At 45.9% G+C, this 16,968-nt stretch overlaps 1 protein-coding gene across 2 annotated transcripts in view; it reads left to right on the top strand.

Annotated features, from left to right (window-relative positions):
* The window catches only part of sult1st6 (sulfotransferase family 1, cytosolic sulfotransferase 6), a 20,526-nt gene extending 4,450 nt beyond the window's left edge, over positions 1–16,076 (top strand). Inside the window, exons 3-9 of one of the 2 annotated variants that reach the window (XM_063222034.1) lie at positions 996–1,124; positions 1,709–1,806; positions 2,264–2,390; positions 2,950–3,044; positions 13,547–13,642; positions 14,852–14,936; positions 15,233–16,076. In XM_063222034.1, the coding sequence (XP_063078104.1) occupies positions 996–1,124; positions 1,709–1,806; positions 2,264–2,390; positions 2,950–3,044; positions 13,547–13,642; positions 14,852–14,936; positions 15,233–15,345 (743 nt within the window). In that variant the 3' untranslated portion in view covers positions 15,346–16,076. The remainder of the gene's footprint in view (positions 1–995; positions 1,125–1,708; positions 1,807–2,263; positions 2,391–2,949; positions 3,045–13,546; positions 13,643–14,851; positions 14,937–15,232) is intronic. The other variant, XM_063222035.1, reaches the window with a different exon arrangement.
* Positions 16,077–16,968: the final 892 nt, after the last annotated feature.

Below are 16,968 nucleotides of genomic sequence, written 5' to 3'. Positions count from 1 at the left end.
GGGCGCCATGTATTCCTCCAGGAGCTTCAGTGGTGCCCACCAAGGATGTTACAGTTCACGTTTTTCTTGTTTTAATATGAGATTACCGGTATTTCTTTATGAACTATAAAGAATATTTATTTATAACCTATAAGTAAATTATCATTCAATCATAGTGTGATTAGAGAACGAAGTCAAGACATCGGTAGAGGATTTTGAACAAACAAGTAGCCCTCGAGAAGCCCCTTTTAGCCCTAAGGGAGCGCTTGATAGCCTTCAGTTGGGAACTCCTGCGTTAGAGAAATCCCATCCATAGCCACACACTCCAAAGAACATGGGCTAGTGCTGGGGCAGGGGTGTCAAAGTCAAATTCGCACTGGGCCAGAATCAAAACCTGGGACTACCTTGCGGGCCAAACTCTACTCAGAAATGGACTGGAATTTTGCATGCACACATGAACTGGTAATGTTTAAAGCCAGACAAATTTCACAAACACTCCCATCATATGGTACTTCAAATGTGTCAGCATATTCACTGTACCGTGTATGGGGACCCTCTCGAAAATGAGATATTACATCTCGGCCCTGCCGTGGCCTAACGGTAGGGCACTGGGTTAGTACGCCAGCGACCCAGGTTCGATTCCGGCCCAGGTCATTTGCTGATTCTTCCCCATCTCTCTACCAACACCCACTTCCTGTCATAATCTCCCGCCTTAAGGCACCAGCTGGATACAGGATATACTGTAGTAGGCCGCCAGTTGCTGAGAAATGGCGATGTAAATGGCCTGACATTTTAACCTTGCACTCTGACGCTGATCTTGACCGCTTCAGCCTTCACTTTGACCCTTGACCTCTTATCGTGATCATTATAAGGCACCACATGGGTGCAGGTTGAAGTGGCGGTGTTGCTGAATAATGAAAATGCAGATACATTTAGTTATGTTTAATCATCTCTGACCTTTTGACCATGACCCATTGACCTTGAACTTGACCTTGACTTCTTGTGCCCTTCCTCAGGCACCACATGGACACAGGAGATAGTGGACTTGCTGCTGAATAACGGAGATGCAGACGTGTCGAAGAGAGCGCCCATAACCGTCAGGATACCTTTTCTGGAGATATTCTCTCCACCGCCGATCCCTTCAGGTACTGCAGACAAACATGCACATGCGGGCACACACACACACACACACACACACACACACAGACACACACACACACAGACACACACACACACACACACGCGCACGCACACACACACACACACGCGCACGCACACACACACACACACACACACACACACACACACACACACACACACACACACACACACACACACACACACACACACACACACACACGTCAACTAGAGGTAGCATAGAATCTCCTTCCTGTTATTACAATTACTTTTTTGCCGTGGTTATTGTGGTGGTGGTTGCTATTTATGTAATGTAACCTACTTTACCAAGGCATCTTGGTTCCATCATATGTTAATTATTTGATGTAATGTATGGGCATGCTTAGCAGAAGAGCTATACATACAGTACATTTTGCACGGTTTCCTGGTTGAACCACTTGTTTGGTCACAATCTTAGTAGTAAAGCGTTCTGCAACAGACCTTCAGGTCTGTTTGCTAATCTCCCTCTGAGGTGCTATAGGCTCGCGACTTGTGATCTGAACAGGGTGCTCAGCATCTTGAACGCACGCTATACCTGTATTTCTTCCATCAGGCCTAGACCTGCTAAAGGAGATGGCTCCGCCCCGCGTGATTAAAACACACCTGCCCTTCCAGCTGGTGCCTGAAGGATTCTGGGAAAATAAGTGTAAGGTACTACCACAGATTTTCAATATGGTAACCGAGGTAAATGGTTCTATGTGTCACCAATGCAACAAAGTGGGATTAATTACGGTCTCCTAAATGGTCGCGACTTTTTACATTTTCCCCATTCCCCTAGTAGTCACATAAAGGGACATGGCAGCTCTGAAGCATGCAGCTTAGAACCTAATGGCATATTGATTCTGACAAAAATGGCTTATGAAGGAGTTGGTAGTGCAAAGCATAACTTTGTGTTTGTGTTTGTGTTTGTGTTTGTGTGTGAGCGCGTGCGTGTGTGTGTGCGTGTGCGTGTGCGTGTGCGTGTGTGTGTGTGTGTGTGTGTGTGCGTGCGTGCATGCGTGCGTGCGTGCCTGTGTGCGTGCCTACATGCATGCGTACTTGCATGCATGCGTGCCTGCGTGCGCGTATGTGTTCGTGTGTGCTCATGTGTGTTTTGTGCTATTTCCAGGTCATCTATGTGGCGCGTAATGCTAAGGATAACTTGGTGAGCTATTACCATTTCGACCGTATGAACCTCACACAACCAGAGCCGGGACCGTGGGATGGATACATACACAAGTTCATGAAGGGAAACTGTACGTGTCTCTCTTTCTCCATCTCTCTCCATCTTTCTCTCTCTCTCTCTCTCTCTCTCTCTCTCCATCTCTCTCTCTCTCTCTCTCTCTCTCTCTCTCTCTCTCTCATTATTTCACTTGTGCATCTTTCTCTTTTGTTCACCGCTGTTTCTTTTCTCTCTCTTCCTACATCTCTCTCTCTCTCTTGCAAGCATTTGGTGTGTGTGGGGTTTGCTGTGTCAGGTTGGGGAGGGAGGGGAGCTGAGTATGATGATATAGGGGGGGTGTAATGGATGTACTGTATTGTGAGAATGTACTATGAGCAAGCGGTGTTAAAATAAAGGCATTTTTAAATCTCTATCTCTCTCTCTCTCTCTCGCTCTCTCTCTCTCTCTCTCTCTCTCTCTCTCTCTCTCTCTCTCTCTCTCTCTCTTTATCTCTCTCTCTCACACACACACACACACACACACACACACACACACACACATAGAGTATATGTATAAGCAAATTAGAGACCAAACCTGTGTGTGTGTGTGTGTGTGTGTGTGTGTGTGTGTGTGTGTGTGTGTCTGTCCCATAGTGGGCTGGGGATCCTGGTATGACCATGTTAAAGGCTACTGGAGGGAGAGAGAGAAGAAGAACATACTTTACCTCTTCTACGAAGACATGAAGGAGGTATGACGCTGATCACTGCTATCAGTATATTATAGGCTATATTATAGTTTTTCTCGATTGCTTACACACAATTTTCGGAATCAGTTCTCGAATTCTCAAAACTCTACACACACATCTCCAAACCTCGATTGCTTACACACAATTTCTGGTACTTCACACACAATTCTCGGAACATCTCACCCATTTCCCAACTCCCCTAACCAATGTCACTGAACGCTAAACACAATTCCTTCTTTACACTCACATTTCAGTTTTAAAACACACTCTTTTCAAACCACTACACACAATTCTCTGGATTACACACAATTTCCATGAAGAAAAACCCTGGTTGTCGCATTGAACACACTGTCATTCAAAATACTAAAATCAACTGCCATACTAAGTTCACTTCCTCATCACATGGGCAAACTCTCTTTATACCGGTTTACAATCTGAAATCATCACCCCATAAGGACACACTTTGCATGTCATATTGATGAATAATGAGTGGATGCAAGGAGAAAGCACATTTGTTTAGTTTTTGAACTCAAAAATATGTTATACAAGACATTACTTTCATGTGGTTACCCAATATTTTACAATAAATTAGTGCAATTTTTTCAGAACAATATGTAAAATATACACTCGCCTCCAAAAGAGTTGTCGCCTACCCATCTGTTTGGAATAACAGCTAAAAACCTGACTTTCAATTAATATGCTTCAGAAGTCACTCATATGAAAGCTACAACCCTCTCGAATGAAAATGTATGTACAAAAATAAATGTCATGCACCAAAGAAAGATTGACCCTTTAATGAACACAGACAGGGCAGATTTTGACAATACAAAAGTTTTGTCGCCTATCGAACATAATAGTGGAAATGAGCAAATAGGTCACTTCAAAACACTTCAAATACGCAGATCGGGTGTCATACTTAATCACTGATTCACTCACACCTCTCCAGAAAATCGACTTTGGCCTTAGGTGTATGTTTAGGGTCATTGTAATCATGGAAAGCAACACAATGAAAATCAATGGAGTTCAATGAGAGATGGTGACATATTTGCTATTCGTGGAGCAATACATTTTTAACTTCATGATGTAATCAATGATAAAAGCCCTCACACACCAGCAGCATGCATGCAGCTCCACATAAGAGCTGTATCCCTCCCATGTTTGACTTTAGGCACCATGTATTTTTTCAAAATTCTTCACCTTTAACACCAAAGAAGTCTCTCCCACTGTCCTGTCTCAAAAAAGCCAGCCAAGAGTATGTCAGGCCTTATTCTGACAAAAATGAAGGCTAATGGGACTCGTACTCTGAAGTCAAGATCCCAAGATCAACCATTTTAGAACTGATAGCATCAAAACTATATGGTGTTGGAGATGAAGAATATGAAAAAAGAGAAATGGTGCATAAAGTGAAACATGGTACAGATACAGCTCTTATGAGGAGCTGCATGCATGCTGCAGGTGTTTGAGGGCTTTTATCATTGATTAAATCATGAAGTTAAACATGTATTGCTCTACGAATAGCGAATATGTCACCATCTCTCATTGAACTCCATTGATATTCATTGTGTTGCTTTCCATGATTACAATGACCCTAAACATACACCTAAGGCCAAAGTCGATTTTCTGGAGAGGTGAGGGTGATTCAGTGATTAAGTATGACACCCAATCTGCGTATTTGAAGTGTTTTGAAGTGACTTATCTGCTCATTTTCACATTATGTTCGATAGGCGACAAAACTTTTGTCTTGTCAAAATCTGCCCTGTCTGTGTTCAATAAAGGGTTAATCTTTCTTTGGTGCATGAAATGTATTTTTGTACATATATTTTCATTCGAGAGGGTTGTAGCTTTCATATGAGTGACTTCTGAAGCCAAGTGATTACAGTTTTTCTCGATTGCCTACTGTGAAAAGGCAGCCCTCCCTTTTTACAGACGCCACTGAGCAGCACGCTACAATGTAGCTTGCTAACGTCACACGCTCACAGGCGCATACATGGACACCTGCACACACCTCCATACACAAGCGCGCACACGCGAATCTGAGACTTTCACTCGCGGAGCCGGCAACCGCATTTGAGAGCTCAATGTTACACCAACACTCCAAAAACTTTTTGTACTTACCTGACTGACCAGCCATCGCAGCGTTCGGTGAGGTACCTGCCGATATCGCTCCATAATCCCAAACCGCTCCAGTTTCCACACATTGCACACACAAACACAAACGCACACACTTCCTGGTCCGACAACTTTTCCTCCCCTGGGAAACACGAACTATGGGTAGGGGGATAGTTAAAGCCCAGTCCGCCAATCAGAGACTTGAATTACCTGGCGGGGTGAAATGAAATGTTTGATGTATTTGGAATGCTATTTTTACCGGTAATGTTGTTGTTTTGAGAAATGTGTTTAATTGAATGTATGCATACAGTAATGTGTTTAATGTCAATTGTTTAGGAATGTAGTTTAACAGTGAATATGAAGTAGTGCATTGTTTTAGCTGTACCTTTTTTCTTGCATAGTGGTCTCAACCAATCAGTCAATGATGTAGTCCAATGATTATGCAATTTGCCAATTATGTCTGTTTGTATAAAAACCCCACTTTTTGCTCAGTCTGTTGTTGGAGGCTAGGAGAAAGGTTGGTGCCTGAGACTGTCGCTGTGCAAAAAGGTATTGTGCTCTCTGCGCTTAGATTTATTTGTTAGTTTATTATTTTGAACAACCATCGTGTTGATTTTTGTTTATGTTTTGAAAAGTCCTTTTTTTGTTACTGCACCTTTTGGTTAGAGCACTGTAAATAAATCTACACCGCTTCATTTGCACTGGACATCGTTGTTGCTCGCTTTCATTCCGTTTGGTGGCCATCCTGCAGTGAAACCCGAGCCAGAGGGCTCACCAATTTCACATTTGGTGTCAGAAGTGAGATCGTGGCGCCGACACGAAAGTCAACAAGGAAGAAGTGCAAGCAGAGTGAGATGGCTTACAGGAAGTTGAAGAAGAACCCCCTGGGTCCAGGTGAGGAAGAGGTCGAAGGAGCCATTGGAGGAGAGCCACAGACACAACCTGATGACGGCGACAGACCGCAAGACTCATTCAACCTTTCAGACCTGTACAACCTGCTGAGACGGTCCATGCAGACGCAGGAGAAAGAGATGGAGAAGCAAGAGAAGCGGTGGCGCAGCATCCAGATTCAACTGGGCAATGTCCGTGACGAGCTGGAGGACCATCGCAGGAGTTCCAGTGGAGGCCAGCAGCAGCCAGATGGAGTGAGGCCAGCAATGCATTCAGCGCTAGTCGCAACCGTGATGCAACCATCGCGTGAGGCGCAGAATGCAGACGCAGCACACACGACAGCAGCAGCGGATCCGGCGACGGCGGCCCTCCAAGAAGCAGCGCACCCAGTGACGGCGGCCCTCCCAGCACCTGCGGCGCATCCAGCGACGGCGGCCCTCCAAGCAGCAGCGCACCCAGCGACAGCGGCCCTCCCAGCACCTGCTGCGCATCCAGCGACGGCGATGGCGGCATTCCAAGTACCTGCGGCGCATCCAGCGACGGCGGCCCTCCAAGTACCTGCGGCGCATCCGACAGCATTGGCCCTCCCAGCAGCAGTAGCAGCAGCACTGGCGCATCCAACGGCAGTGGCGCAACCAACAGCAGCAGCCCTCCCAGCAGCACCAGCAGCAGGGTATCCAGCACCACCACTAGCCCCGTGGATGACTGCAGCTCCAGCAGCAGGCCCAGCGACCCTGGTTCCAGTTCCAGCAGCCCCAGCGCCGGCAACGTGGACCAGAGCAGCAGTGCCGAAGCTAGAGGACGGCGATGATGTGGAGCAGTACATGACCACCTTTGAACGCCTCGCCACAGCCTACAGGTGGCCCCTAGCCCAGTGGGCTACATTCCTGGTACCGTACCTGTCGGGCAAAGCTCGGGCTGCTTACGTCGCCATGGACCCATATGAAGCTGTGGACTATTTCAAGGTGAAGACTGCCATCCTAGCCAAGTATGAGATTAACGCCGAAAGCTACCGAACACGGTTCAGGGAGCCGAACATTCAATCTGGTGAGACGCCGAAAGAATTCTACAGCCGACTGAAGGACTTGTACCAAAAATGGATTCGCCCGGCAGAGCACACCGTAGAACAGATTGGTGAAGTGCTCATTCTGGAACAATTCCTGCGCTCGCTCTCCCCGGAGGTGAGAGTGTGGGTTAAAGAGCACAACCCCAGCACAGGCCAGAAGGCTGCAGAGCTCGTTGACGCTTTCCTGTCAGCCCGCCGTGGAACGAAGGACTTCAGATCCCAAGGGCCCAACAGAGCACCTCAACCTCCGAAGGGTAAGTCTGTGGGATATGGGAGTGGAGTTGGTCCTGGTCCGGGGAGTAGTGCACAGAGTAGGGGCCCAAGCACTAGACACTATGCACCTCAACACCCTTCTCAGCTTAGACCTACTGACACATCCAACAACACATCTGCCAACACACAGGCTGTATGTCATTATTGCGGTAAGCCAGGCCATTGGGCGAGAACTTGTCCTCTGAAGAAAGTTAAAGGTGCTAGCTGCAGTATGGTTTCTGTGCCTAGACCTAAGACTGATGCGGTGTATGCTGACAGTGTGCCAGTGATGGATGTAATTGTGAATGACAAACCGGCAAGGGCTCTCCTGGACACAGGCAGCACCCACACTTTGGTGCAACCACACCTGGTTCAGCAGCCTGAAGCCATGACTGGTGAAAAACTGAGAGTAGTGTGTGTGAATGGTGATGTCCATGAATACCCCATAGCACTGGTGTCTGTTAAAGTGCAAGACCAGATGTTCAGGTTAGAAGCCGGTGTTGTTGAAGGCTTGAATTATCCTGTTGTCTTAGGTCAGGATGTGGTGATTCTGCCAGACCTGGTGCAGACGGCTCTCCCAATGAGTTGCGTTGCTACCAGGGCGCAGGCTAAAAAGGCACAAGAGTTGTTGCGTGAAATGCCCTACAGTGGAGAAAATATTTGTCCCCCTGTAAAATTGAGAGACAGGAAGACACGCCGACAGCGTAGGCATGACAAACTAGTTGGCACAGTTAAAGTCATGTCTGGTGCAGAGCTAGAGGCAGTTCCTGATGCAGTGAAGGATATGTGGCAAGTACCTGATGATCTGAAAGAGTTGCAAAACCAAGATGATTCACTGAAAGTGCTGTTTAACCAAGCGGTGGAAGTTGAAGGCGTGAGCACAGGCCAGAAAAAGACCCTGCTGGGTGAATTTTACTTTGTGCGTGATGGCTTGCTGTATCATCAGCCGGAAGATGGCAGTGCAGAGCAGCTGGTAATTCCGACCTGTCTGAGACAGAAAATTTTGTGTTTGGGTCATGACATTCCTTGGTCTGCACATTTGGGAAGTGTGAAAACCTTGCAAAGGATTTCAGACAGATTTTACTGGCCAGGATTGTATACTGATGTGCAAAAACACTGCAAAACATGCCCCACATGCCAGCTATACAGCAAACACAAAGTCAGGCCATACCCACTTCAACCACTGCCAGTGATAGATGTCCCATTCACCCGAATAGCCATGGACATTGTAGGACCATTAGAGCGCACACAATCAGGCTACCAGTACATTTTGGTAATATGTGATTATGCCACACGTTATCCTGAAGTGTTCCCCCTCCGTAAGGTTACTGCTAGAGCCATTGCCCCTGCACTATTGCAGCTATTTTCAAGGGTGGGAATTCCCCGGGAAATATTGACAGACCAGGGGACAGCTTTCCTGTCTAACACCTTAAAGCAGGTTTATGGGTTGTTGGGTATTAGTGCGATCAGGACCACTCCCTACCATCCCCAGACGGATGGACTTGTTGAGAGGTACAATCAAACATTGAAAGGCATGCTGCGGAAGTTTGTGTCCTCCAACGCCAAAGACTGGGACCGCTGGCTGCCGTACCTGATGTTTGCCTACCGCGAAGTACCTCAAGCATCCACGGGGTTCTCGCCATTCGAACTCCTGTACGGCAGACATGTCCGCGGACCCCTTGACCTGCTGAAGGATGCCTGGGAGTCGCCCAAGCCCACCACATCCAGCGTGATCTCCTACGTCATTGCCATGAGGGAGAAGATGGAGGAGATGGCCAGCCTCGTCCGAGACAACCTCCAGAAGGCCCAGGCGACTCAGACCACCTGGTACGACCGAAGTGCCCGACAGAGAACCTTCCAGCCTGGCCAGAAAGTCCTTCTTCTCCTGCCCACCAACGAGAACAAGTTGCTCGCTAAGTGGCAGGGTCCCTACAGCATCACCAGACAGATGGGGCCCACCACCTACGAGCTGGAGATGCCAGAGAGGAGGAAACAGCGGCAGGCGTTCCACGTCAACCTCCTGAAAGAGTGGAAGGAACGGGAGGCACCACCAAGTCCACAGCTGTTGGTGCAGGCCGTGAAAGAAGAAGAGGACACCCCCGAGCAATTCTTCCCGACCGAACAGCCAGCTGGGACAGTGGACTTGTCCCATCTAACCAGTCAGCAGCAGCAAGAAATACAGGCCATTGTTCCTGAAGGCCTGTTCAGTGACCAGCCGGGGTACACACCAGTGGCGGAGCACCCCATCCGTCTGAAGGACTCTACACCCGCCAGACAACGGATGTACAGAGTTCCAGAGCGACTGTTACCTGCTCTCCGGGAGGAGTTGCAGGTCATGCAGAGACTGGGGGTGATTGAGCGTTCAGAGAGTGCCTGGAGCAGCCCAGTGGTCCTTGTGCCGAAGAAGGACGGCACAATGCGTTTCTGCATCGACTTCCGCCAGGTGAACGCTCAGTCACACTTCGACGCATACCCCATGCCCCGACTTGAAGACCTCATCGAGCGTCTGGGAGGCGCCCAGTACATCACCACACTGGACCTGAGTAAGGGGTACTGGCAGGTGCCCCTGGCCAAAGAAGCAAGACCCTACACCGCCTTCAGAACACCGCAGGGCCTCTTTCAATTCACGGTGATGCCCTTTGGCCTGCAGGGGGCGCCTGCTACGTTCCAGCGCCTGATGGACCGGGTGCTGGACGGCACCGGCGCCTTCGCGGGTGCTTACCTTGATGACATCATCATTTACAGCAGCAGTTGGGCGGAGCATGTGCAGCACCTGGCCGAGGTGTTGCGCCGCATTCATCAAGCAGGGTTGACCATTCAGCCCAACAAGTGTGCCTTCGTTCAGCAAGAGGTGCGCTACCTGGGGCACATCGTTGGACGGGGTGTCATCAAGCCCCAACAAGACAAGCTCCAGGCGATCCGGGACTGCCCGCGGCCAGAGACCAAGAAGGGGGTCCGCTCTTTCTTGGGGCTCGCAGGGTGGTACCGGAGATTCGTCCCCAACTTTGCCACCAGAGCGGCCCCTCTCACCGATCTCACCAGAAAGTCTGGCTCAGTCCGAGTCAGGTGGGAGGACCAGCATGAGGCGGCCTTCAACGACCTGAAGGAGGCCCTCTGCAGCGGGCCCGTACTGCAGAGTCCAGACTTCAAGCAGCCGATGACCGTCCAGACTGACGCCTCCGGTGTTGGTCTGGGAGCCGTGCTCCTTCAAGGCGAAGGAGATCAGCAGCTTCCTGTGGCTTATATAAGCCGCAAACTTTTCCCAAGAGAGACAAGGTACTCTGCTGTTGAATTGGAGTGCCTTGCTGTAAAATGGGCCCTTGATTCCTTTCGTTACTATCTCTTGGGCCGACAGTTTGTTTTAGAAACTGACCACCGGGCCTTGAAGTGGCTCGGGCAGATGAAAGACACAAATACCCGCATCACCCGTTGGTTTTTGGCTTTGCAGCCATACAGTTTCGAGGTCCGCTATCGAGCGGGCACACAGAATGCGGTGGCGGATTACCTGTCTCGCCACCCCAGTGGCGAGCTTCCAGAGGAAGAGGGAAATGTGAAAAGGCAGCCCTCCCTTTTCACAGACGCCACTGAGCAGCACGCTACAATGTAGCTTGCTAACGTCACACGCTCACAGGCGCATACATGGACACCTGCACACACCTCCATACACAAGCGCGCACACGCGAATCTGAGACTTTCACTCGCGGAGCCGGCAACCGCATTTGAGAGCTCAATGTTACACCAACACTCCAAAAACTTTTTGTACTTACCTGACTGACCAGCCATCGCAGCGTTCGGTGAGGTACCTGCCGATATCGCTCCATAATCCCAAACCGCTCCAGTTTCCACACATTGCACACACAAACACAAACGCACACACTTCCTGGTCCGACAACTTTTCCTCCCCTGGGAAACACGAACTATGGGTAGGGGGATAGTTAAAGCCCAGTCCGCCAATCAGAGACTTGAATTACCTGGCGGGGTGAAATGAAATGTTTGATGTATTTGGAATGCTATTTTTACCGGTAATGTTGTTGTTTTGAGAAATGTGTTTAATTGAATGTATGCATACAGTAATGTGTTTAATGTCAATTGTTTAGGAATGTAGTTTAACAGTGAATATGAAGTAGTGCATTGTTTTAGCTGTACCTTTTTTCTTGCATAGTGGTCTCAACCAATCAGTCAATGATGTAGTCCAATGATTATGCAATTTGCCAATTATGTCTGTTTGTATAAAAACCCCACTTTTTGCTCAGTCTGTTGTTGGAGGCTAGGAGAAAGGTTGGTGCCTGAGACTGTCGCTGTGCAAAAAGGTATTGTGCTCTCTGCGCTTAGATTTATTTGTTAGTTTATTATTTTGAACAACCATCGTGTTGATTTTTGTTTATGTTTTGAAAAGTCCTTTTTTTGTTACTGCACCTTTTGGTTAGAGCACTGTAAATAAATCTACACCGCTTCATTTGCACTGGACATCGTTGTTGCTCGCTTTCATTCCGTTTGGTGGCCATCCTGCAGTGAAACCCGAGCCAGAGGGCTCACCGATTTCACATGCTTACACACAGTTTTCGGAATCAGTTCTCGAATTCTCAAAACTCTACACACAAATCTCCAAACCCCACACACAACGGGCAAAACTCTGAAAAAACTCTGAAAAATGCACGTCTTGTCTCAAAACAATGTACTCGCTTCTAAAAAGGTCATTTTGTTCTCAAATGACACACACAAGCAGTCATTTTAATACACTCTTATGTGAACCATTGAACACTAATATGCACAAGGTAAAACTCTATACTCAACTTGACACACAGTAGAAACCTATTTTCTTCAGTGTTCTACTTACTAAAGAGGGTATTTTTCTGTAGTAAAATACTGAAATATTGTTTTCAGAATCAGAGTACACAGATGTGTAGCAAAACATATATTTTACATATTTTTCTGACATTCAAAAACATTTCACTAATTTATTGTAAAATATTGGGTAACCACATGAAAGTGATATCTTGTATAACGTATTTTGGAGTTCAAAAACTAAACAAGTGATTTTTTCTCACTGCATCCACTCATGTTTTCATCAACATCACATGCACTGTGTGTCCTTATGGGGTTATGATTTCAGATTGTAAACCGGTATGAAGAGAGTTTGCCCATGTGATGAGGAAGTGAACATAGTATGGCAGTTGATTTTAGTGTTTTGAATGACAGTGTGTTCAATGCGACAACCAGGGATTTTCTTCATGAAAATTGTGTGTAATCCAGATAATTGTGTGTAGTGGTTTGAAAAGAGTGTGTTTTAAAACTGAAATGTGAGTGTAAAGAAGGAATTGTGTTTAGTGTTCAGTGACATTGGTTAGGGGAGTTGGGAAATGGGTGAGATGTTCCGAGAATTGTGTGTGAAGTACCAGAAATTGTGTGTAAGCAATCGAGAAAAACTGTAATTGAAATTCAGGTTATTAGCTGTTATTCCAAACAGATGGGTAGGCGACAACTCTTTTGGAGGCGAGTGTATACACATCTGTGTACTCCAAGTCTAAAGACAATATTTCAGTATTTTACTACAAAAAAAACCCTCTTTAGTAAGTAGAACACTGAAGAAAATAAGTTTCTACTGTGTGTCAAGTTGAGTATAGAGTTTTACCTTGTGCATAGTGTTCAATGGTTCACATAAGAGTGTATTAAAATGACTGCTTGTGTGTGTCATTTGAGAACAAAATGACCTTTTTAGAAGAGAGTACATTGTTTTGAGACAAGACGTGCATCAAGCCACAAATGATCACAGGACAGGATTAAATAGGTGTTTTACACTCTGGTGAATTTTACATTAATTTTAAAGTACTTTATAAGTACATTTGATGATGTTTTGTTTGCCCCCATAGACTTTCATTGCTACGCTTAATTTGGCTATACTGTTAAACTAGGCAATGGAAACACATAGACGAAAATTATATGCACATTCATGAATAATGCTGGGAAATACTACAAATATGAAAATCAAAAAAGCGGTGGACTGTACCTTTAAGGGCGCAAAAGACCACACACACACACACACCTCTCTCTCTCTCTCTCTCTCTCTCTCTCACACACACACACACACACACACACACACACACACACACACACACACACACACACACACACACACACACACGCATGTTCAGTACAAACACCTCAATCTTCTCCCATCTTCCACCAGAACCCCAGACGTGAGATTGTGCGCATAATGGAGTACCTGGGTTTGGGACTTTCTGATGATGTCATCGAGCGGGTCGTGCAGCTGACGTCCTTCAAGGTCAGTTTTGGGAAGTAACCGAATACATGTACCGTACTCCGAATAGAAATGATCAATTCCATTTCTAAGACCGTGCTTACACATATAGACCTATGGATTTTTTTTAATGCATACATATGGTCAGACTTAGCTCCAGTTGTGGCTGTTGATAAGGTCTGCCAAAAATTCCAAGGCACACTGCTGGTGAAGTTTAAAAGCCTTTAACTTTAAATAAACGGGCATAGATTTGGGCCTTTTGGAGGTGGAGACAGGCTTTGACGTATAGTCATTTAGTGTAGTTGTGGGCGTCTTTTTGGGGACTGGAATGATGGTGGCCAATTTAAGGCTTGTTCCAGTGACACGTTGAAAATATCAGTAAAAACTGGTGCTAGCTGATCAGCACTTTGCTTGAGCACTTACCCTTTTGCACCCATCCCTTACGAAAATCGGCCATGGTTTTCATGTTTTTTTGAGCATGGTTTGGCACCTTTTTTTTTTTTTTTTTTTTTTACTATGGTTCAATCATGGTTTTTAACTATACAATTAACACAAATTACACTTAGCTTCCGCTTTTTTGGTAACAGTCCTTGGAGCAATGTGGGGTTAGATGCCTTGCTCAAGGACACCTCAGCTATGGATGGAGGTGTAGGGATTCAAATCTGCAACTCTGTGATCTTCCGTCCAACTCCCTAACCATTACACCACGCCTGCATACAAGTTTTCATGTTTTTTTGGGTGACCATGAAACCCACAATCAATCAAAAAACATGAAAACCAGGAATAACCATGATCCATGGTTAGCCAGGATTCAGGAAACACGACTTTCTTGGTTACCCAAGAAAACCCCATGGGGAAGCCATAGTAATACTATGGTTGGTTCAGAGTACTTAAAGTAACCATGACATACCATGGTTACTACAGTAAATCCATGGTCGATTTTCGTAAGGCATGCCATGTAAATGGAATGAAAGCATGCAAACAGATTAAAAAAAAAAAAAAAATCTGTATGGTTTCTAAAAATATCTGCATACGTGTAACCAAGGCCAAAATATCTCAAAAACCATGAAAACATATCAAGTAATCTAAAGTATTCAGGATACATGACTCACATTGATTTCAGTAATATACTATAATGGAATATGTTGCAAACGACCCAAAATGTTGGGTCATGTACTCTGCAATAGGTCATGGGATGCATTTTAACAGTAACCCTCCCAACCCTCATTAAAGGTCATGAAGGACAATCCCATGGCCAACTACTCCTTCATGCCCAAGCCTGTATTTGACCAGTCCATCTCTAACTTCATGAGAAAAGGTCAGTGTGTGTGTGTGTGTGTGTGTGTGTGTGTGTGTGTGTGTGTGTGCGTGCGTGCGTGCGTGCGTGCGTGCGTGCGTGCGTGCGTGCGTGCGTGCGTGCGTGCGTGTGAGTGTGCGTGTGAAAAAGTGTGTGTGTGTGTGAGAGAGAGAGAGAGAGAGAGAGAGAGAGAGAGAGAGAGAGAGAGAGAGAGAGAGAGAGAGAGAAAAAAGACACATGTGCGTGTGTGCGTGCGTGCATGTCAATGTGTGTATCTATGTGTGTATGTTTATCCGGGTGTGCTTTTTTTGTGGTAGGAGAGGTAGGCGACTGGGCCAACCACTTCACTCCAGAGCAGGCTAGGATGTTTGATGAAGACTACGCCGAGCAGATGAAGGACACGGATATCCCTTTTAGGTCCAGCATCTGAGAGGAAGAAAGATCCACCACCATCAATATCTAGCTCTTCTTCATTCCTCCACCTTTCTCATCCCCCTCTTTTCTCCACCTCTTGCATTGCCACTCTTTTCTCCAGCCCTCTCATCCCCCCTTCTTGAAGACCATGCGAGAGCTCAACAGAGACATTCGCTTCAGGTCCAGCATCTGAAAGACCTCCACTATTGCTGTCTTTGTGTCCTCACACATTTTTTCTCCTGCTCTCTCTCCTCTCTTCTCCACCTCTCTCATCCCCCTCTTTTCTCTATCTCTCTCATATCCTTCCGGAAGACTAAACAAGTGAAGCAGATGAGCAATACATGACATCCTCTTCTTTTTTTTAGCAGTTTTGTGCCCATATAGAAATCAATGCAATTTGTAGAAATTGGCTGGAATTTAGAGCATTTTGGCGTTTTTTGCTAACTTTTTTGGGCGGAATTTGATCAGACACATCTGGCAACACTGTGGCTCGTAAAGCTGTGCAGAAACACACGGATCTGGCAAGAGCCAGGTTACCTCCTCACCCCCTGCTGTTTCAATTCAAGACTTCTTTACAATCATTGTATACCAGTGTCTTTCAAGTGCCTTTATAGCTGAAACCCAAAATGTCAGTGTGTTATTTTTATATGCCAAAGGTGGAAGATGTGTTCTGTTCAGCACCCAGAGCCCTCCACATTTTATCTGCATCTGTATCTGTATGTTTTTTTCCCTACTGTGACTGCTTAATAATGAATAAATTATATATTGTGTACGAATGTGTGAAAGTATTAGTTTTGTTTGTTTGTTTGTTTGTTTGTTTTTTTCACCTTTTTGCACATTTGGCACACTTAGCATTTTCAGATCACCAAACAAATGCAAACATCAAACAAGTAAAACCCAGGCAAACATAAAATGCATTTTTTCAGTGATTTCATTTGACAGAAAAATCAAACCTGCAAGAGCCTGTGTGAAAAATTAATGCAATTCTTATTGAATACTTAAATAATTCAATACAATTTCTAAATATTTGGGACGTCTACAAACCATGGTGAGAGCCATTATCCACAAATGGAGAAAGCATGGTGTCTGAAACTTAATTTAAAAAATCCTGAAAAGATATTTAAATATTTCCTGTGCACTTTGAATCTGTTATTGATGTTGGCTATGATTATGTCTTCAATTGTAAGTCGCTTTGGTCAAAAAAAGCGTTTGCCAATGCAATGTAATGTAATATCATGCAAGATTCGCTGAAAGCTTTGGCCGGGCCCGGGACAAAGTAATCTAAAAGCCCCACCACCGAATAATAATGAGGACCCAATTCTTGGCCACCTCTCTCCCTGGGCCCGGGACAGCTGACCCCTTTGTTCTGCCCCTGTTGGCACTGGCTGTCTGTCCAGAAAGAGTGCTTTCTGAGGGTGAAAAGGCATTCCTTGTTTGATCATTGATTTGATATTCATCATCGATATCTCTCCCGTGACAGATTTTTTTCATAAAAAACCAGCACGCTCTTACACACTAACCCTGTTTGACCTGTAGACTCTATCCCCACATATTGTGTGCTTGTGATTATTTTATCATTTGTAAGTCATTTCGACAAAAGCAACGTCTGCGAAGTGTAACCATGTAAGCGAGCCTAATG

This window comes from Engraulis encrasicolus, chromosome 17 (genome assembly GCF_034702125.1).
Source record: "Engraulis encrasicolus isolate BLACKSEA-1 chromosome 17, IST_EnEncr_1.0, whole genome shotgun sequence".
NCBI lineage: Eukaryota > Metazoa > Chordata > Actinopteri > Clupeiformes > Engraulidae > Engraulis > Engraulis encrasicolus.
The sequence above is the reverse complement of the archived record's forward strand: the minus strand, read 5'-3'. Positions and strand labels throughout refer to the sequence as shown.